The 23,764-nt window shown below is 39.6% G+C and overlaps 1 protein-coding gene across 2 annotated transcripts; it reads right to left on the bottom strand.

Annotated features, from left to right (window-relative positions):
- Positions 1-635: 635 nt before the first annotated feature.
- On the bottom strand, positions 636-22,456 carry LOC311277542 (uncharacterized protein). Of its 2 annotated transcripts, XR_014625285.1 has the most exons (4): positions 22,362-22,456; positions 16,290-16,403; positions 12,558-15,239; positions 636-3,287 (listed from the first exon to the last, which is right to left on the bottom strand). XR_014625285.1 is itself a non-coding variant. In XM_084387862.1 (3 exons), exons 2-3 carry the CDS (start codon positions 16,339-16,341, stop codon positions 14,167-14,169), a joined length of 1,125 nt encoding a protein of 374 aa, XP_084243988.1. In that variant the 5' UTR covers positions 16,342-16,403; positions 22,362-22,456; the 3' UTR covers positions 11,585-14,166. The 2 variants fall into 2 exon arrangements, 1 of the variants encoding a protein (XP_084243988.1); XM_084387862.1 differs by lacking the exon at positions 636-3,287 and having other exon boundaries at positions 11,585-15,239.
- Positions 22,457-23,764: the final 1,308 nt, after the last annotated feature.

Consider the following 23,764-nt stretch of genomic DNA (forward strand, 5'->3'; position numbering starts at 1 on the left):
TAACATTATAAATGTTTTTACTGTAACTTTTGATCAATTTAACTCACCCTTATGAATAAAAGTATTGATTTATTTAATTTATTTCCCCCAAAAAACAAAATAAAAATTCTTACTGACCCCAAACTTTAAATGGTAGTGTTTAATGTTACAAAAGCTTTCTATTTCAGATAAATGCTGTTTTTTTATACTTTCTATTCATCAAAGAATCCTGAAATAAAATTTTTTAAAATGTTTTCAACACTGATAATAATCAGAAATGTTTGGTGTGCATCAAATCATCATATTAGAATGATTTCTGAAGGATCATATGACACTGAATACTGGAGTAATGATGCTGAAAATTCAGCTTTGATCACAGAAATAAATTACACTTTACTGTATATTACATAGAAAATAACAGTTTTAAATTGTAATAATATTTCACAATATTATATTTTTTTTCTTGTATTTTTAATCAAATAAATGCAGCCTTGATGAGCAAGAGACTTTTAAAAAAACATTAAAAATGTTACCGATCTAAAACTTTTGACCGGTAGTGTGTATATATATATAATAGGGCTGTCAATACATTTTTGTGTGATTAACTGTGATTAATCACTTATCGTGAAATTAAACATACACTTTTTATTTTGTTTAACATGTTTATTTTTGTCATCATTTTACAAAATTGCTATATCTAGCAAAGAGAACCATTGGAACAGTTTCAGTCTTAATTCAATTTCAATTTCCTGCTTACCAAACTAAAACAGAACACACAGAAGCTTATTTTTCTAGTCAGCCTTTAACCAGCTACTAAGGCATACAACATGTTTATTTTTGTCATAATTCCACAAAATTGCTATATCCAGCAAAGAGAGCTATCAGAACAGTTTCAATCTCAATTGACCCTTCGCTAAGCCCCGCCCTCCTTAGTTACTGTTGCTACGCCTGTCAAGCTTTTGCGCCTGGCACGTCTATTACAGTATGTATGCACCAGTTTCAGACATTCCCAAGGAGATAATTTGTCATTTTTGCCGAATAGGTGAAATATCTGAGAGAGCAAGACAAAAGGGACTGCAGTATGCATTCGAGGGATATATCCACTACATAATATGCAACCGATTAGAGAATAATTTCATCAAAATTGAAGCTAAAGCCTAGATCGTTAGGTGGGAAACACACAAATTGAAGAACAGCTATGTGCATGCACAGCAGGGTGGGTGAAATTTGAACATCTAATATTTATAAATCAAACAGCTTATCCATAAGTATTGTGGAATAAACGCAAGACATTAGCCTGACCACTTTGCAATGATAACATTCTCCCGCTTATATTTTTAGTGCTCCAGGCTACTGCTCACACGTCGTGGGTCACATAAGTGACTACCGTTACTGTTATGAACTGATTAAGTTTGCATACCAACCTTTTCCTTGGAGATCTCCGGCAATCCCCCTGGTGTTCCCTCCTTTTACTAACTACCTTTTACTTTTACTAGAACTAACACCGGGAGAGTCGCGATCGGATTGGGGTACTAGTTTAGCCGTCGATTAACAAAATGCTGAAATATATTTTTAAGTAACGTTAAGTTATGTCAGTGAGCCTCCGTCTTGCCTTTAATCACACTGCTTGATCCATGAGCTGGACAATAACTTTATTCTAGAGCTATAAAGCCAAAACACTTTACTTTTAATTTCCTATTATCAGTGTAAAGCTGCTTTGGAACAATCTATATTGTTAAAAGCGCTATATAAATGAAGATGACGCCCGGCATTTCTCCCCTTGGGTTTTAGGTTTCGGGAAGGGAACAAAATCCACCACCCCGTCCAAACTTTTAGGATACCGGGTATCAGATTTGCACAATCCATACGCACAACGCTTCGGCATGTTTCCCTCGCTCGAAAGCTTGCCAGACCTCCCCTTGCTAAGCCACGATTGGCCAGTGGCGGTTTTCGGGTGTGGCTTAGCGAAGGGTCAATTCAATTTCCATATCAGAAGTTTTCAGAAGACATTTAATATTGCAAGACACCAAATCAAAAGTCACTTTAATATGAACATTATAATCAAATTCAACAGCAAATGACTTGAACATGCATTTGGATAGAAAACACACTGAGATTTTACAGATCTGAGTTGATTCTAGACAGAAATTAACTTGTCAGAAAAAGACAAATCTCATCAAATTATTCTAAAATCAAATTATCTGAAGAGCAAAATTCATTCAATTCACTCTGTAGGACAACCATTTTTATGTCTTTCTTTCAGAAGCCTCTAGGGCAAAGTTAATACTTAACTATTCCTGAGCAATGACAGAGAAACCTTTGAGCAAATCATATTCCTACTTTTGCACATTTGCAATATTATGTCTCTCTGTTTTGAAGAAATGAGAATGTGGTGGTTGTTATTTTTGTTGTGCCTTTGGTGAAGTTTTATTGTTTATTTCATGGATATAGATGTTTTTAATGCATCTAGCCAGTTGGTTTCCCCCTCTTTTGTTTAAAGATGTTTCTGTTCTTATCTGTGTGCATGTCTTTCTCTCAAATATCTCGCTTTCTCTCTGTTTAACCCATATTCCAGAAAATCTCTCACCAGTTTCCCTCTTTTTTCTTTTCCTCTCATTATTCCATTTGGTCCCAAAGTGGTGCTTATTTTTCTAGTCAGCATTTAACCAGCTGCTAAGGCATACAAGTTTGTTAACATTCTCAGGTGCCAGAGCACTCCTCTTCTTGTGCAATATGTGCCCTGCAAGTGAAAATAGTCTCTCACATGGTACAGTTGAAGCTGGAGATGGTAGATGTTTCCGTGCAATGGTCGCCAGCTTGTCATGACTTCTGCTGTGTGCAGACCACCATTGTAGAGGTCACTGCTAAAAGCTATGCTAGGCTCTGCTCTGTATCTAGCAAGAGAGCTGGATTCCAGTGATGTTTTATCATTTGACTCCGTATCAGAGCCCATCAAGAGGAGACCAATTTTCTTCTTTTGTTGCTCTGATCCCGCATCTGAGGAATGTGGAGCCAGTTCCTCCTCTTTTAGCATCTTGTCTAATGTTTCCCAAACTTCAGCTCTTTCTGCTTTAGGAATGCATTTCAGGTTTTTGAATCTGGGATCAAGAGCTGTTGCGATTTTGAGCCAAGCAATGTTTGTGTTTTCTTTGCGCTTTGTCAAATCCTCTTTGAATCCATCCTTAAAGCGCACAACATAAGCAGGGTCATCTTCTGTGACAGCCATTTTCAGGGCCAAGTGGCAAAGTGCAGGTAACACAACAGAACAGGAAACATATTTTTCACCCCGAAGAAGTTCCAAGACAAATCTGAATAATAAACACACATCCAATTAATAGATTGCATTTGCTAACAATGACCTATCTTTAGGTTTTCTTAGTTCATTTTAAAGTCAGCCTTTACTAATATTTTTTTTTATGTTACTAGTATTAGTTATTTTTTCAAACTATAAACAAAGATTAGTAAACACTAAACAGTAGTTTGCTAGTATTTGATTACTGTAGTTACTTAGTTAACATTACTCACAACAGCATTAATGAATATAACCTTATTGTAAAGTAGGGCTGCACAATTTATTGAATTTTAATCACGATCACGATTTTGGCTTCCCGCGATCAAATTCGCGTGATCGAGCCTCATTCCGTTCATAGAACGTGTGTATCAAAGTTTTTTTTTTTGCAAAGCCAATCTATATACTGTCTGTGATCAGACAGTAAACCACTGTCTGATCACGTGCCTCCATGAGCCAATCAGAGATGTTCCCTGCACTGCGCAGCTTAGTTTGTAGATGTAGACAGTCACAGAGGACAGAGTAATGTGAGGAAAATTCCACAACAGATAGCAGTCGGTCATAAGGCTATAAGGCACTATCTTAACAAAGAAAACAAAAAAAATGTCTAACGTTACGTAGCAGAAGGCGAGGCCGAGGGGCTTGTCCCGAGAATCGGACCGTCATCGATTGTGTGAAAGCATTTTGGGTTTAAGGCAAGTGACACAAAACAAGACAGGTCATATGCAAAGAGTGCCATAAAGTTGTGTTGGCGCCACAAAGTAACACAACAAACCTCTTTAACCATAGATATCATATAATAAAGGCTAGATGTCTCGTCCGCGCTGCTGGCCAATGGAGGTCGACGTCCGCACACGGCGGCCATCTTACCACAGGGTGCTCGCTCACTCGTAACATGGTGCATGTACTTTTAAATAACCATAACTTGCTCAATTTTCTACCGATTTTCAAACGGTTTGGTTTGTTATAAACGTCAGAGATGTAGTTATGACACTGCATACATATGAATAATTATAACAATGAACTTCCATATGAAAGAATTATAGCCACGTTAATAACGTTTATAAGAAACCAAACCGTTTGTAAATCCGTCAAGATTTCAGCGAGATAAGGATTTGTGTGTGTGCTGATCACTCACCTTAATTCACAGCTTCCCTGTGGTAAGATGGCCGTCGGTGATGCCGGAAGTGACTCAGCCGTAAGACATCTAGCCTTTATTATATGATATCGATGTCTTTAACCACTTAAAAAACACCATAAAGTTCAATTCGATGAATGTATGAGGGCCAAGAAATGCGTTGCAAAGACTAATCATCCCACAACATCAACTCAGTCATCCTTCAAAGCGAGCCTCTTTAGCGCATCACCATACCCATCCACCTCCCAAAGACACAGTGAAATAACGAATGCAGTCACATTTCATTTGGCCAAAGACATGTGCCCAATAAACACGGTGACAAACGAAGGCTTCAAATTCTTGGTCAACACTCTGGATAAACAGTAAATGATCCCTTCGCGCAATTATTTTTCCAAGGTGGCGTTGTACAGAAAACGCAGAGGGGAAATAGAGAGTGATCTTGCCAATGTAAAGTACATCGCAACTACAACAGATCTGTGGTCAAGCAGGACAATGGATCCGTACATGAGTTTGACTGTTCATTACATCTATGAGGATTTTGCAATGCAGAGTCGATGCTTGCAAACGTCTTTTTTCCCCACAAGATCACACGGGAGAGTCAATTGCCCAGGGCCTGAGGGAGGCGATGGCCTCTTGGAGCTTGCAGGAGGAGAGGCTTCTCTGCATTACAACAGAGCTAATGTGGTGAAGGCAGCTTCTCTAAATAATTGGACTAGGCTCCAGTGCTTTGGCCACAGACTCCATCTAGCAATAGGTGAGTTAAAGTTATATTAAAAAATAAATTAAAAGAATTGTATATTAATAAAACAATAATAATAAAAAATTAAAATTAAATGTATATAAAAAAATAATAATTGAACTATTATGCTATTTGTGATAATTAATTGTAGTTGATCAGTACTTATTGTGCTAATGTGTGTGAATATGTTACTGATAATGACAATAGTAGCCTAATATAACAACTGTTATTTCTGAAAGTGTTGAGAAACCAAAACCAAACAGTTTTACTCAAGTTGTCTGTTGAATAATATTGTTTGATTATCAAATCTGTGGTTTAATTTTACATGATTTGTTCATGTTTTTTCTTAGAGTATGCAATGAGAGATCCTCGGACTGACCGAGCAGTGGGTCTCTGCAAAAAGCTGGTAAGCAGTTTCTCTTACAGCTGGCGACGTAAAAAGCAGCTAACAAAGGCACAAAGAGAACTGAAGACCGAGTGTCCCACAAGGTGGGGATCAAGGCGGGCAATGATTGCACGAGTCCTGGAGCAGCAGAGGGCGATTTCTCAGGTCTTGTCCGATGACAGAAAAGCCTGACACCTCATCCCCACCTGGCAGGACAAAAAGGCCCTCGAGGTCCATCAACAAATCCCTCAGCCCTCTATCAGAATTTACTGATGCACTTTCCATTGAGAAGTATGTCAGCGTTTCCTTTGTGAAGCCAGTCCTCCACCTTTTCAGATCCTCCATCTTGAAAGTGAAAGATGATGAGACAGACCTAACCTGCACCATCAAGACAAAAATCCTGAGCTATCTGGATGAAAAATATAATGACCCTCTGACACAAGAACTGCTTGATATGGCTTCTGCGCTTGATCCACCGTTCAAGCTGAGCTACGTCAGTGAGGACAATGTTGCACCAATTCATGCCAGACTAACTTGTGAAATGGTGAGGACTGCACCTGCAGCCATGGCTGTAAGTAATTATATTGATGTTGGATACACAGAATGTATGATAAATTAATGATTTTAAGTGGATTAAAATGATATGAAATCCAGTGGTGTAATGTACTCTCTGGAAATGAGTGTTGAATAGGTTTAAATTATTAGGGCTATTCATTATTCATATCTTATTTACTACACTCTTCAAGGAGATGGGCCCAACTAATCCCCATGGTGAGACTGCTGAGGATGCACCCACTACAAAAAAGAAAAAGACGTTGGGGAGTTTCTTCAAACCTGCTGAGGGAGCCACACAAAGATGCAGTCCTCTCCAAGAATAACAAGCTATATCTTCTGAGCTACAGTCGTACCTACAATCATGTAACCTAGACAGTGAGGAGGACCCGCTTGACTGGTGGAGGGAACATCAGAGACTCTTCCCACGTCTCTCAGAACTGGCGAAGTACTACTCATGCCTCCCGGCTACAAGTTCTCCCTCTGAGAGGGTGTTCAGCGCAGGGGGGAATGTGGTGACCTGCCTTCGCTCATCCCTCAAGCCAGAAAATGTTGACAGGCTAGTGTTTCTTTCCAAAAACCTGTAAACTAGTCTTTTCTGCATAGGTCTGCCTTGAAATGTTCTCATTTGGTTACATTCTGTTATGGAATATTTGTTTTTTATTGATTGTATATTTTACAATGCAAGTTTATAACAGGTGAAACTCGGAAAATTAGAATATCGTGCAAAAGTTCATTTATTTCAGTAATTAAACTTAAAAGGTAAAACTAATATATTATATAGACTCATTACATGCAAAGTGATATATTTCAAGCCTTTAATTGTTATAATTTTGATGATAATGGCTTACAGCTTATGAAAACCCCAAATTCAAAATCTCAGAAAATTTGAATATTACATGAAACCAATAAATAAATAAAAAAGGATTTTACATACAGAAATGTCAGCCCTCTGTAAAGTATAATCATGTATATGTACTCAGTACTTGGTTTGGGCCCCTTTTGCATGAATTACTGCCTCATTGTGGCGTGGCATGGATGCTATCAGCCTGTGGCACTGCTGAGGTGTTATGGAAGACCAGGATGCTTCAATAGCGGCCTTCAGCTCTTCTACATTGTTCTGTCTCATGTCTCTAATCTTTCTCTTGGCAATGCCCCATAGATTCTCAATGGGGTTAAGGTCAGGCGAGTTTGCTGGCCAATCAAGCACAGTAATCCCATGGTCATTGAACCAGGTTTTGGTTCTTTTGGCAGTGTGGGGCAGGTGCCAAGTCCTTCTGGAAAATGAAGTCAGCATCTCCATAAAGCTTGTCTGCTGAAGGAAGCATGAAGTGCACTAAAATGTCCTGGTAGAGGGCTGCGTTGACTCTGGACTTAATAAAGCACAGTGGACCAACACCAGCAGATGACATGGCTCCCCAAACCAACACAGACTGTGGAAACTTCACACTGGACTTCAAGCATCTTGGATTGTGTGCCTCTCCATTCTTCCTCCAGACTTCTGGGACCTTGGTTTCCAAATGAGAATGAAAATTTGCTCTCATCAGAAAAGAGGACTTTGGTCCACCGTGCTTTATTAAGTCCAGAGTCAACGCAGCCGTCTACCAGGACATTTTAGAGCACTTCATCCTTCCTTCAGCAGACAAGCTTTATGGAGATGCTGACTTCATTTTCCAGAAGGACTTGGTATCTGCCCACACTGCCAAAAGAACCAAAACCTGGTTCAATGACCATGGGATTACTGTGCTTGATTGGCCAGCAAACTCGCCTGACCTTAACCCCATAGAGAATCTATGGGGCATTGCCAAGAGAAAGATGAGAGACATGAGACAGAACAATGCAGAAGAGCTGAAGGCCACTATTGAAGCATCCTGGTCTTCCATAACACCTCAGCAGTGCCACAGGCTGATAGCATCCATGCCACTCCGCATTGAGGCAGTAATTCATGCAAGAAGGCCCCAAACCAAGTACTGAGTACATGATTGACATTTCTGTATTTAAAATCCTTTTTTATTTATTTATTGGTTTCATGTAATATTAAAATTTTCTGAGATTTTGAATTTGGGGTTTTCATAAGCTGTAAGCCATAATCATCAAAATTATAACAAATAAAGGCTTGAAATATCTCACTTTGCATAAAATGAGCTGAATTACTAGCCTGACGTCGTCATACTCAGATTCTAGTCAGAATGTGAGTCTGATACTGCACCATTGGGCTGTGATTATGGGGCGTGTTTCAACCGAACCAGGAAAGAAAATGCCTCTGCACTCAATTGGATAGACCTACAACCAATCAGAGCAACGGAGTAAGTGAAGTATGTTTTTCATTCATGTTTACGATCGACAAATGCCTTGATCGCGGTTCTCTGTTCCTCTTTTAAAATTAATGCGCTGTCGATGACGCGATGGCGGAATCAACACATGATGTTTCATAAACAAAGTTCAGGAGAAGCACGTTCAAATAATCAATCCAATCAACTTGTCATCAAACTATTAGGGGTGTAACGGTACGTGTATTCGTACCGGACTGTTTCGGTACAGGGCTTTCGGTAGGGTGCACGTGTGCACCGAATGACCGAATGCAATATTTTGTGTGCGGAACATAGGTACATTTTCGTGTTTCCACACGAACATATTAAGTGGCGGAAGTCTCCGCGTTCAGCGCAAATCCCGCCCTGCAGCTGATTCAAAAGTTTTCATTGGTCATGTCAATATGTCAATCACTGTACAGATTGCCCTACACCAACACTGATCTCTAAACCTACCCGTCATCACTGTAACCTAAACCAATGAAATCGACTGCAGGGCGGGATTTCCGCTGAAGTGGTTTGAAAAAAAAAAATAATAATCACACACCGCGCGCTGTACAACAACATACACGGCATGCTTTATCCCAGCCTCTCGCTAGCTAGCGTCATGGCCAATGCAGACAGTATGGACAAGCCGGAGCTTGAAGAGCCACCCATATCATTAAGGTCTCCTGTTTGGGAACACTTCGGTTTCCCAGTGAAATACGTCAACGGACAAAGACTAGTCGATAAGACGAAAGCAGTGTGCCGACATTGCTCAGTAATGATCGGGTATGTTTCTGGCAACACTTCAAACTTGTTAACGCACTTGAAAAGGCATCACCCGAGTGTGAACATCACTACAACTAGGAAAAAAACTACCGTAATTCAAACGCAGCTCCCGTCGGCATTTAAACAGACCTTTGCTGTTAATTCCGATCGGGCCAACGCAATAATGAAAGCAATTGGTGTTTTTATAGCAGCTGATCTACGACCATACTTGGTTGTTGAGAACACTGGTTTAAGCACATGATGAAGGTGACTGAGCCCAGGTATGAAATTCCTTCTCGTCCACATTTCAGCCAAAAAGTTATACCCGCCCTTTATGAACAGGCTAAAACTGCTGTTGTCCATGAGCTGTCTAAGGCATCTGCTGTAGCACTCACAAATGATGGATGGACATCTAGAGCAACCGAGAGCTACTTAACAGTGACTGCCCATCACATTACTCCAGAGTGGAACATGGTAAGCCATGTTTTGCAAACCCACCCCATTTATGAACAACACAAGCACAAATCTGGCAGAGGGACTTAAGAAGACAGTGTTGGAGTGGAAGTTGGAGAGGCCAGGAACTACAATTCCTGTCACAACAGACAATGCTAGGAATATTGTCAATGCAGTCAGTGAAGCTGGACTGGGCCCTCAAATTGGGTGTTTTGCACACACAATTAATTTAGCGTCACAGAAAGCAACAGGTCTCAACCAGGTGTCCAGAGTGCTAGGTAGAGTCAGAAGGGTTGTGTCTTTTTTTCACCGTAGCCCAACAGCTGCACATATTTTAGAGAGCAAACAGGAAATGCTTAATATACCAAAACACACCCTTATTCATGATGTCACCACCTGCTGGAACTCCAGTTATGATATGCTTGAGAGGTACCTTGAACAGCAAGCAGCTGTGTACTCTGCACTGACAGAAAAGGCCCTCAAGAAGAACAAAGAAATAAGCACGTTGTCTGACCAGGATCTGAAAGTAGCAGAGGATGTACTTGAGGTTCTTAAACCACTAAAAACCATCACAAAACTGATGAGCACTGAATCCACACCTTCAGTATCAATGATCCTCCCCCTCCAAACCACAGTCCTCAACTCTATGGCACCCAATGAGGAAGACAGTCCAACTGTGAGAGAAATCAAGGCTGCCATCACAGAAAACCTGAAGAACAGATACTCTGCTTGTCATGACTTCCTCCACAAATGCACAGTTCGATCCGAGGTTCAAGGCCCTTCCTCATGTGGATGATGCCTGTCGTGACAGAATCTACAACAACCTCATCACAGAGATTGCAACCATGGAAGAACAGGTATTGTGTTAATTTCTGTGTAAAAAATCTTCATTGTATAATTTGAAATACTTGCTGCTTTGAAACGATCTGCATTGTGAAAAAAAAAAACGTATATAAATAAAGATGACAATGCCAGTAGTAGTTAATTGAAGTTTTGTCATTATATTTTGCAGAGTGAGGCCACAGCAGTTAGTTGATCACCAGTGACAGGACACCCAGAGGCATCATCTCCTCCTGTCAAGAAGTCAGCCATGGCTGAACTGTTTGGTGAACTCTTCAAGACTCAGGTGGGAAACAAGCCTACTTTGCAGCTGGTGAAGGAAGAGGCTAGCTTATACAAGGCTGTGGACTGCATTTCACTGGATTCCAACCCACTTGAATGGTGGAGGACCAATGAGCCCACATATCCTCATATTGCCAAGTTAGCAAAGCACTACCTTGCTGTACCTGCTACCTCAGTCCCTAGCGAGAGGGTATTTTCTACAGCTGGAGACATTGTAACTGCCAGCATATCAGCCTTTTACGTAGACAATGTGGACAAGTTAATTTTTTTGACAAAAAACATGAAAGTTGAATGAATCTGAGCAGGCCTTCAGCCTGGAGATGTTCATGCTGCACTTTAGACTGTGGAAAAGTTCTTAAAAATCTGAGCAGGTCTAAAAACTGAAACTGTTGATGCTGCACTTTACACTTTGGAAAAGTTATATATTTTTTTTAAATATGAGCAGGCCTACAAGCTGGGATTGGTAATGCTGCACTGTAATCAGTTATTTATTTATATTATTATAAATTATTATATTTTATTATGTGATATTGGTTTGAGACTGAGAGTATTTTATTTAGTGGAGAACTTTGCAGCAGTATTTTATTTCTTATTCTTTTTTTTATTTTATATATATTTTATTAAAAAGTGTTTTAAAAAAGTGTAAACAACCTGCAGTTTAATGTTTGCATTTCTTTCCCTTACAGTACCGAAAATGAACCGAACCGTGACTTTAAAACCGAGGTACGTACCGAACCGTGATTGTTGCGTACCGTTACACCCCTACAAACTTTTACAATGTCTACCAGTGGGCATACCAGTCTACCAACATGAGAGGAAGCATATATTTATTCACTCTGTCAACCCACCTAACATTTCTTGACAGTTTTCAGCATCCCTCCACTCACTCTCGGCTTGTTCTTCCACAGCCTGAAAAACGGGGGGAGTACTTTGGGTTCGGGCCGAATACCGAGCCCGGAGCCCACTCCTCGGGCAGTACGCCAAATATGCATTTATTCTATCTGACTTCTTTGTAAGTGTGAAATCTCAATTCTCCAGCGGCAATCATCTTTGTAGTAAACTAATTCAACCCAAGCGCTCTTTGGTGACGTGGATGATTACGTTACTGTTGATCATCTGTCCATCATCGTATAAAGCCCGCCCTAACAATTTGATTGGTCCGAACAGTTTTTGTTCGGGCATAATAGCTCCTCAACGGATCAAGTCCAGACCGAAATTTTGTGGGCGGGGCTTAGTTCGGCTGGCATCCAGGCTACTGAATTACTGAAATAAATTAACTTTTGCACGATATTCAAATTTTTCGAGTTTCACCTGTATTTTGCTTCCTAAAATATATTTACACAATAGAAAATGGAAAATAATGCCCTGAAGTTTTGCTACATTTTCTTTATTGTTTTATTTATTTTTATTTATTCTTTAAGGAGATGCACTGAATTTTGGTGAATAAGAGGATCTAATTTTTTTTTTTTTGATGCACATATTTGTACATTAGCAGGAATGTAGCACAATATGGATGTGAAAGCAGTTATAATTAGCCTATGTGACAATATAATTTGTTTTGGTTAAAATCAACAAATAATCGTGATAATTAATCGTGATCTCAATATTGATCAAAATATTCATGATTATCATTTTGGCCATAATCGTGCAGCCCTTTTATAAAGTGTTATTCTCTCTCCTGCTATAGGCTACTTATTTGGTTTCTCTCATACACTTTGACATGAGCTATTTTAAATATACAGGACTTGTTTTGATAGCTGTCAAAGGGTTATGGGTTTATTTTGATAAAAATCAATAAATACTGGCTAAAAATAACATATCAAATAAAGTGAAGTACCAACCTGCATGTTTCCAGTAGTTTCTCCAACCTGGCAAGCTTATCAAACTCTGCAGATGTTAGAAGGGATAGCTTGTGGTTTTGATGAGCCAATGTAACTTGCCATCAGGGGGTCTTTGTTGAGTAGTATCCGGCTGACCATCTCGAGGGTGGAATTCCACCTTGTGAGAACATCTTGCACTAGAGACTCTTCGCCCAGGCCATGAGCAATTTGCAGAGCTTTCAGGTCTATCATATTAGACGGGCTATGTTTGAAATGTCTGACTAATTTGACATTTCACTAAAACGCCATCAAAGCTGCCTTCACGAAGAGCCATGACGATTGCCCTCTATAATGTGTGCTATACAAGGCATATGCTCGAAAGAAAGCAATCTAGATGCAGCGATCATGTTTCTTGCGCTGTCTGTACCAACAGTAGTGATTTTGCTCTGTCTCCCACTCCTTCGCTACTTGTATAAACTGTTTGGCGCAGGCCTCAGCAAAATGCCTCTCTTTGCTTTTAAGCACAGTTAATGCAAATGAATGCATGTGCTAGTCTTTATCGATGAGATGTGCAGTTGTACCCAAGTATTTATATTGGCTTACCTATGTCCAGTGGTCCCCAGTCAAAGCTTTCTCTTTGTTTATGATAGCAGCTCTACTTTGCATTTCTTTTCGTTAATGTACAGTTCGTGAATCCTGGGCATGATTGTTGATCTTGACAGTAGCTCGGACAATGGGTCGGAAGTGGCAATCCTGATCACTTTTTTTCAGGCCCTGGTCAGCAACGATGTTGACTGGATGGCAGTCCTTGGCAATCCACTTTGCTATGGAAGTAGTAAGCCTGTCTGACGTTTGTCTACTCACACGCCGAATATACTGATCCAGTGTGGGTTGTTGCACACGACTCGTCAGTTTTCTAGTAGAACCTGTGATGTGTTTTGCTTTTAAATTATATTTTAAACTCGATGAGCTTCGATGGTAGGCCAGTTCTTCATCACAGTGTATGCACACAACTTTGCGTTTATCCAGAGGGCCATCCAATTTTCTTTTAAAAGAGAAATTTCCGCCTATCAGAGTTACTGGTGCTTGCGCCATTATAGATGCTAAGAGTGATTAAACTTCCCGACCCCCAATATCATCAACTGCGTGACGCAAATGACATACCTTTGTGTGTTTCAGTCATTTATTTGCGTTAAATTAGTTTAACGCGATAAGGATTTTTTATTAATCGCATATGTTAATGCGTTAACATTGACAGCCCTAATATTCACATTGTGCAGAGTGATTTCAATCCAAAAAAAGTCTTCAATATCTTAATGGATCACATCCAAACAGCTAAAACAAGTTGTTTGAAATATGGATTATGATTTAATACACTATTGTTGCCACTTGTACACAAATGCCTCGTATGCTTAATTAATGAAAATAACTGAGCTCCACAAAAAAATAAAACACATCCCTTCCAAAATCATATCCCTTCCCAAATTATTTTATGGCCACACACTAGTTTTATTATTTTGACCTTCCCCCAAAGGTTCCCCTTGTCAAACAATCAAACTTCACTACTAATTTTATCAAATTATCCAGCTTTTGATTAATCTGAATGTCAAATTATTTACTTGTAAGTGTATTATTTGTAAGTAATGGATCTGATCATAAACATTTGCTCATTAGACAACTTCAGGCAATGCTTTTTCATATGAGTCTGCATATTAGATAAATTGGTGAAACTCTTCCCACATGAAGAGCACTGGTGCGGCTTCTCTCCAGTATGAACTCTCTCATGATCTTTCAGGTTTCCTGACTGAGCGAAACTCTTTCCACAGTGTGAGCACTCATACGGTTTCTCTCCAGTATGAACTCTCTCATGAATTTTCAAGGATTCTGACCGACTGAAACTCTTTCCACAGTGTGAGCACTTGTACGATTTCTCTCCAGTATGAATTCTCTGGTGTTGTTTTATTGCGCCTGATGTAGTGAAGCTTTTCCCACAGTCAGAGCAAACATGAGGTCTCACACCAGTATGAATTCGCTCATGCTCTTTTAAATTGTGCAGTCGTGTAAAACATTTTCCACAAAAGGAACAAAAGTTAGGCTTTACACCAGTATGAATTTTAAGGTGTGTTTTTAAGCTTGATGCCAAAACGAATGTTTTATCACACTGATTACAGCTGAATGATCTCACACCAGAGTGAGAGCGCAGATGATTGTTGAGAAAGCTTTTGGATGTGAAACTCTTTCCACACTGAGTGCATGTGAAAGGTTTTTCTCCAGAGTGAATTCTCATGTGCTCATTAAGGTTTCCTTTGCGACTGAAACTCTTTCCACACTGAGTGCATGTGACCAGATTTTCTCCAGAATGAATTCTCATGTGCTCATTAAGGTTTCCTTTGCGACTGAAACTCTTTCCACACCGAGTGCATTTGAACAGATTTTCTCCAGTGTGAATTCTCATGTGTCTCTTAAGGTCTGATTTATGCAAGTAAAACATTCCACACTCTGAGCAGGTGAAAGATCCTTTGACTCCAGATTTTCCATCTTGTTTTTGTGTGAAATCCTCTTCAGTCTTTAAAACGACAGCATTTCCATCTTCATTTTTGAAATGAGGTTCTTGAAACAGATAATATTTGTCTTCATTTTGATATTTCAGTTTTCCATCTTCATTTATGAAATGATGGTGTTTGTCTTCATTCACTTCCATGTCTAAAATCAACATATTAAATTCAATTATAAAAGGACAAATGAGAAACACAAATAAATAAAGTTCATTCTTATTTAGCACAAATCCAGTTTACTACTGAGTCTAGTATCTATAATTAGATGTACTGAATACCAGTTTTCGGGCCCTATTTTAACGATCTGAAACGCAAGTGTCAAAGCGCAAAGCGCAAGTAACTTTGTGGGCGGGTCTTGGCGCTGTTGCTATTTTCCCGGCGGGATAAATGACTCTTGCGCCTGGCGCAAATCTAAAAGGGGTTGGTCTGAAGTAGCTTCATTATTCATAGGTGTGGTTTGGGCGTAACGTGAAATAAACCAATCAGAGCGACATCTCACATTCCCTTTAAGAGCAGGCGCGCTTGTTCTAAAGCGAATTCCTATTATAACGGCGGATTTGCCAGACGCGCGTCAGGAGCGGTTCACAGCCGAGGAGACCGACGTTCCCGTCAGGGACGTTGGGGATGGAGAAACACACCCAAATTAACTTCGGTTAAACAGGCGTATGATAATTTGGGTAAATGTGTAAGCTAGATGTATGCTTTTATAATAAACTATCTATCTATCTATCTATCTTTCGTAATAATGTATGATTTGCAAAAATGATAACTGCTGCGTCTGTGTGTAGATGAGAGAATCAAAGTGTATGCGCATTGTGCACACGCTACATTGATTAAGGCCAAGCATGCACCCTTAAAATAGCATATTAATAACATGCGCAACGCGCCACTGACTTTAAACTGTTTTTTTTTCGGTTAGTGGCGCAATTGTTTTCTAAACCTGTAAAATAGCATGAGGGAACGTTTGCGCCGGAACACGCCTCCTCTTTGCGCTGAACCGCCCCGGGGAGCGCAAGTGTATTTCTTAGTTAACCGACGTGCTTCTGTGGAGGGAAAAGTCCGCTTTGCGCGGGTGCAAAATAGGAATGATACATGCGTCCGTGTACAAAGTCAATTGCGCTAGGTGCAAGATAGGGCCCAGTTTTCATCTTAAAATGTTCCTCATCAGTCATTAAAGAGAATGAAGGAAAACACCAACCTGTTTGTTCCTCTGTATCTTCATCTTTAATTCTGCAGGGTTCTTCCTCCATCGTTACAATAGTGTGTCAGTAGTTTCTCCGGGAGTAATTTCTCCTGCTTGCTGCTTTTTCTCCTGTGGGAAGATGGAAATATTCCCCAGCATTTAAACTTTCATGAACGGCTGTGGGAGCGGCTTCACTGACTGAAGGTGTGAATTGTGGTCACTGTTGCTCATTTAGCAGATGCTCATCACACTTACAATCACTCTCAATTATTCAGGCTCAAATGTTTGCTCATATAGGCTAGTCATTTAGAAACCATTTAACTATAGCAAATTTTTATGTTGCTCTTACATTCAGAGGTCGAATTGAAAAACTATTTCAGGGGAGGAGAGGGGGTGCAATTACTGAAGGATTAAAAAGTAGAATAAAAATCTAGATTTGTGAAGTCTAGTATTCATTAAATAATTTGTATGTAGTATTATATTCCAAATCTTCATTACTCATCTAGCTGGATCTGTCTTCTGCTTTTGACAGTTAACCACCAAAACCTCCTGTCAACCCTCATGACGTAGGGACTTCCTAATTCAACTCCTTTCCACAAATTCAACATAGAAATAAAAATAGTATAATAATAAAAAAATTAAAAAAATCTTAGACTAATCTTAGTCTTATTAAAGTGCAAACAATAAGTGCACGTGCAACCATAATCAAAGTACTCAAAGTGCAAACAGAGACCAGAGCCACAACTAGCGATAGCTTTGATATTGGGAGACAGGCTATTGAATGCAGCCTAATTTGCGCGCATCAGGGAGCATGTGTTTTAATTTCACTTTCAAATTCGCGATAGTGTGTACTCCGTGTATAGAGAGCAGCGGTGCTGAGCACGCATTCTACAAGAGAAGGCATTTATTAGACGCTTAGGCTCTGTTGCACAATGAATTCTCCGCCATCGTCACGCGATCAGTGAAATGTGATTCCTGCTGCAATGTGCGACTGCAACTCGTGATGGATAAGCAGAGTAGACGTTTACAATGGTTTTTATTTGAATAAAAACAGCAAAACGACAGTGGAGGCATGTAATGTGAATGTAGTGGTGGAATATTCAATGCTAATTTTACCCTCACACTCTGTCATGGCGATATCGCGAGACAGCTTTTCACTCGAAGAGAAATCTCGAGGAGAAAGACACACACACACACACACACACTCCTGCATGCCACACTAACTAAATGTTGCCTTCAGAGGGCACTGAAGTGTTTATAGTCTAATCATTATCCAGTGTTGGGGAGTAGCTAACTGCAAGTAGCGACACTACTAACGTAACTAAATTGTTCAGTAGTTTGGCAGTAGCTCAGGTGTTTTTAAAACAGTGTAGCTTTTCCTGTAACTAACTTTTTCCAGCAAGTAGCGGTGTAGTTTGACCAAAAGCTATATTCCGTTATGCGTTTTGATTAACCTGTAATGCATTGAAGCATTTTTGCCTGCATGCACCTCTCTCTCTCTCTCTCTCTCTATCTATCTCTCTCTCAGAATCATTTCTAATCCCTCACTGTCACATGTACAGTATGTATACTTTTATTCTAAATAACTGCCAGAAAGTCAGTCAAAAGTGCAGCTTTCTAGCTATTAGCGGCAGGCTGCTTAAGTGCTTATGTCAAGCTATTAGCAGTACAGTCTTTGTTAGCTGTGGCTTGAACGGTTTCTGTGCAGATTTAAATCAATTAAAAAAATAAACACGCACATTTTGCTAAAATATGCATGTGTGCATTATCACCTCAGTGATTGCATTCACTTTCAATAATTCAAAACAACTTTAACAACGATCCCTTACTGAATCAATGCACTTTAACTGTTCGTTATTCTTTCTAATGTTATGTCAGAGGAATGTCCTTAAACACTAATAAAAAAAATGTCATACCTTCTGCTCTCTTCTTGCACTTGAACCATTTTCCTGGCCATTTTGAACTGCAGCTATATTGAGTTCTGATTGGTCAATTGCTGTCATTTATAGTTCTTTACTTATCATATGTAGAGAATTTTAAAGTGATTTTTATTGCTATTTTAAAGGTTCCTCATTTTGTTTTGGAGGTCTCCTACAACAGGTTTTCATGCATAAAAAGTAAAAAAACACTTTCATTTTCTCATAATATACATTGTACATCATCACCTAATTTTTTGATGATTCTCAAACGACTCATCCAAATATTCAGACTCTTTAAATCCCTCCTTTCCGCGAGCTTCCACAATATAAAACACAAAACTACGTATTTTGTACACCCGGTAGAAAATATATACATCAATAATTAATTGGTCACAAATAAAGTGTGTACTGTCCGATCTTTAATGGACAAGCATTTTGTCTTTAATGACAATCTCATTTAGACCTCACATAGATTTGAGAAGCAGAATCTATGTGAATGAGCTTTATTTGCCAAGTATGTTGTTTACACACACAAGAAATTTGATACGAGCTTCCAGTGCAGAAGTACAGACATGATGCAGACATACATGATAGTGCAGACATACATAGGAATTGCACAATAGAAATTAAATATAACAATAATATAAGAAACCAACATTTTAATAATGCATAAAGCATTATTAACATTTTTGTTTCTTATATTATATGTACAGCAGTAGAGATATACAGGAAAAAAGTATACATATACTTTGGGTCTAAAAAATTTATATATATATAGCCTATATAAGTTCTGATGCTCAGTGCTCTGTAGCACCGGCCAGAGGGCAACAGTTTTCTTAGCCCTTTTTCTCACTCTGGAGGTGTAAAGATCTTTGAGGGTGGGTAGGGGGAACCAGTAATCTTCTCAGCCATCCTGACTGTCCGTTGTAATCTCCTGATGTCTAATTTGGTAGCTGAACCAAACCAGACAGTTATTGAGGAGCACAGGACAGACTCAATGATGGCCGAGTAGAACTGCTCCTGTGGCAGGTTGAACTTCCTCAGCTGACGAAGGAAGTTCAACCTCTACTGGGCTTTTTTCACTATGAAGTCTGTGTGAATGTCCCACTTCAGGTCCTGAGAGATTGTGGTTGCCAGGAACCTGAATGAATCCACTGCTTCCACAGTGCTGTTCATGATGGTGAGTAGGGGGAGTGCAGGGGGGTTTCTCCTGAAGTCCACGATCATCTCCACAGTTGAGCATGTTCAGCTCAAGGTTGTTATGACTGCACCAGACAGTCTGTTCAGTCTGACAGCTGTTCAACCTCCAGTCTGTAAGCAGACTCGTCACCGTTTTGGATGAGGCCGATGACAGATCCTGCTGTTGTATCGCTGTGGTGGTAATTTTAACCACTGACTCTTCACATCCTCATTCTTTGGAAGTGTTTACAAAGAGAATTTGCTTTTTTTTTTTTTTTTGACAGAAAACAGCGTCTTCTCGACATGTACACAACATGAATCATCTACAGTGTTTGAGGGGAGGTAAAACGTTGTTCGCAGGCAGCCAATGAAGACCACGTGGGGCATTATGCAAATGTGTTAACGCGCTAGGTATGCAGGTCACGGAAGTGAAACTGTAATTCCTCACAAATCGTTTAGGCGATTCAGAGTAAATTCTTTCTTTCGGGAGACAATAACTTTATTTATCGTGCCCTTCCGACTTTACAACTTTGCAGACCATTAAATTCACAGACAGCTATATATATACACTGCTCAAAAAAATTAAGGGAACACTTAAACAACACAATGTAACTCCAAGTCAATCACACTTCTGTGAAATTAAACTGTCCACTTAGGAAGCAACACTGATTGACAATCAATTTCACATGCTGTTGTGCGAATGGAATAGACGACCGGTGGAAATTATAGGCAATTAGCAAGACACCCCCAATAAAGGAGTGGTTCTGCAGGTGGTGACCACAGACCACTTCTCAGTTCCTATGCTTTCTGGCTGATGTTTTGGTCACTTTTGAATGCTGGCGGTGCTTTCACTCTAGTGGTAGCATGAGACGGAGTCTACAACCCACACAAGTGGCTCAGGTAGTGCAGCTCATCCAGGATGGCACATCAATGCGAGCTGTGGCAAGAAGGTTTGCTGTGTCTGTCAGCATAGTGTCCAGAGCATGGAGGCGCTACCAGGAGACAGGCCAGTACATCAGGAGACGTGGAGGAAGCCGTAGGAGGGCAACAACCCAGCAGCAGGACCGCTACCTCCGCCTTTGTGCAAGGAGGAGCAGGAGGAACACTGCCAGAGCCCTGCAAAATGACCCCCAGTAGGCCACAAATGTGCATCTGCTCAAACGGTCAGAAACAGACTCCATGAGGGTGGTATGAGGGCCCGACGTCCACAGGTGGGGGTTGTGCTTACAGCCCAACACTGTGCAGGACGTTTGGCATTTGCCAGAGAACACCAAGATTGGCAAATTCGCCCCTGGCGCCCTGTGCTCTTCACAGATGAAAGCAGGCAGCAGAATGTTGTCCATGGCGTCTCCAGACTCTGTCACGTCTGTCACATGTGCTCAGTGTGAACCTGCTTTCATCTGTGAAGAGCACAGGGCGCCAGTGGCGAATTTGCCAATCTTGGTGTTCTCTGGCAAATGCCAAACGTCCTGCACGGTGTTGGGCTGTAAGCACAACCCCCACCTGTGGACGTCGGGCCCTCATACCACCCTCATGGAGTCTGTTTCGGACCGTTTGAGCAGATGCACATTTGTGGCCTACTGGAGGTCATTTTGCAGGGCTCTGGCAGTGTTCCTCCTGCTCCTCCTTGCACAAAGGCGGAGGTAGCGGTCCTGCTGCTGGGTTGTTGCCCTCCTACGGCTTCCTCCACGTCTCCTGATGTACTGGCCTGTCTCCTGGTAGCGCCTCCATGCTCTGGACACTATCCTGACAGACACAGCAAACCTTCTTGCCACAGCTCGCATTGATGTGCCATTCTGGATGAGCTGCACTACCTGAGCCACTTGTGTGGGTTGTAGACTCCATCTCATGCTACCAATAGAGTGAAAGCACCGCCAGCATTCAAAAGTGACCAAAACATCAGCCAGAAAGCATAGGAACTGAGAAGTGGTCTGTGGTCACCACCTGCAGAACCACTCCTTTATTGGGGGTGTCTTGCTAATTGCCTATAATTTCCACCTATTGTCTATTCCATTCGCACAACAGCATGTGCAATTGATTGTCAATCAGTGTTGCTTCCTAAGTGGACAGTTTGATTTCACAGAAGTGTGATTGACTTGGAGTTACATTGTGTTGTTTAAGTGTTCCCTTAATTTTTTTGAGCAGTGTATATATATATATATATATATATATTAGGGCTGTCAAAAGATTAATCGCGATTAATCGCATCCAAAATAAAAGTTTGTGTTTACATAATATATGTGTGTGTACTGTGTATAATTATTTTGTATATATCAATAAACACACATGCATGTATATATTTAAGAAATATTTGCATACATATACTGTATATATTTATATATTATTTATATTATATATAAATATAATTTTTTTAGATATAAATTACACATTTTTCTTAAATATATACAAGCATGTGTGTGTATTGATATATACAAAATAATTATACACAGTACACACACATATATTATGTAAACACAAACTTTTATTTTGGATGCGATTAATCGCGATTAATCTTTTGACAGCCCTAATATATATGTAATATTACACACTGCATGAAAGTTAATATTCGAAAAAGCTAAATAGGGTCACTTTGATATTTCATTTGCATGATACGTTTTACATAATAGCTACTTAACACTGTTAATTTAATGTTGATGGTAAGGGGGGTTGTGGTTTTAAAGAGGGCATGCAGTTTTTGTCATTTTATCAACAAGGGGAATGTTACATTAGATATGATTTATTATTAAAAACAGTTTTAATGAAAACACATAAAATGAAAAAACAACTTATAATCAACAACTCATAATCTTCACAAATTGTAATGTGAAAAACCAGCCATTAACGAGCTTACTTGTCACGAGCGTAATGTAACCTACAACATCAGTCATTCATTTCGATTAATTTCTGAGTGATTCACTAAATGAACTGACTCGTTTAATCGTTTGGATTTAGATTCCTCCTAATAAATAATAAAAATAAATGTACTCACAGTCTGAAAAACACATCAGATTTAGAGCAGAATGAACGGCTGTGTTCCACTTCACATGTTTATGTTCCCTTTCCCTTCCCTCGCTCACTTCTTTTCTTCTCCTGGACTCGGATGTGTGTCATTGCTTCGGTTACACGAGCGCCCTCTAAAGGCGGAACTCCAGTGAAATAACAGGCAATGCGTCGCGGTAAAGTGAAAGTAAAAGTTGCTCATTCAAAGGCATGCGAATATCTAGCCGATCTTTAAATGTTAGGAGTAAGCAATATTGTTTAGTTATTATTAATTATAACTAATTAAATTGAATATATGTTCTTTGTCTGTGTGATTTCTCACGTGCACATTAATGTTTCCTTTATGAAATTAAAAACAAACGAAAGAACTGACTTTTAGCCATCTGCAGGAGAGCAATTCCAGCGTTATGCACGTGACATTTGCAGTCAAAACCTATTTTTTACAGTCTATGGTCAAAACTGACTGCAAAAACCCCAAACAGAAGTCACATAAATTGAAATATATTAATAATAAATAGATTTTCATATATTTAAATGTCTTAAAAGAAAATTGTAATATTTAAAATGTTAATTACATTTTTATATTAAACACATGTAAATATTGTTATTGGAAATATTTACATATATTTATTTCCTTTATATGTAAATATACATTTAGATAACCATTTATGTAAATACATTAATTTGCAATACTGCCCTACAAAGGCAAAAGACCTTAACTCGCTAGAGTGTGGAACTGAGAAAAGTGACTTTAAAGATTTTTAGTTGTCCCGCCAAATTAATTATAGGTAGGACACTGGAAATCTGGCAAATAGATGTTTTAGTAATGAAAAGTATGTACATAAAAAAATCTTGAGCTCAAACTTGACTTTTGACCACTATTTTAAAGTTACTGTACTCTGCCTTTGTATTGTCTGCAAAAAGTGAGAAGTCATGCCAAGGCAAAAGGCAGTAACTTCCACATTATCAATATCTGGTTGCTGATCACCATTAACAAAATCATTATAGTAACACCTGTATAAAATCTAGTGATCATGGCATTTATTTTGTATGATTTACAATTATTTATAGCCATCTACATATTGCTATCCTGTGCTTTGGTTGCATTCTGATGGCATTATTAATACATTTGACATGACAAAATACCTCCATAGATTTATTAGTCCAGCGTTGGCTCGACCGTGTTTAGGGTCGGTGCTGAAGGTGCCGGCGAAGTTTTGGCACTCTGCCAGCTAGATGCATGAGTGTTTCAACCAGGTCCGGTACCCAAACTGGGTGAGGCGGGGCTTTAGTTCTTTGTTGTCTTCATCTGCTACGGCATGTGTAAAAATTTTCTGTCAACTCTGCAAATCCTTCGAGATCGATATCGCACGTTTGTCGATGGAGCGGTTT

The sequence above is a fragment of the Rutilus rutilus genome (genome assembly GCF_951802725.1).
Source record: "Rutilus rutilus genome assembly, chromosome: 18".
Lineage (NCBI taxonomy): Eukaryota > Metazoa > Chordata > Actinopteri > Cypriniformes > Leuciscidae > Rutilus > Rutilus rutilus.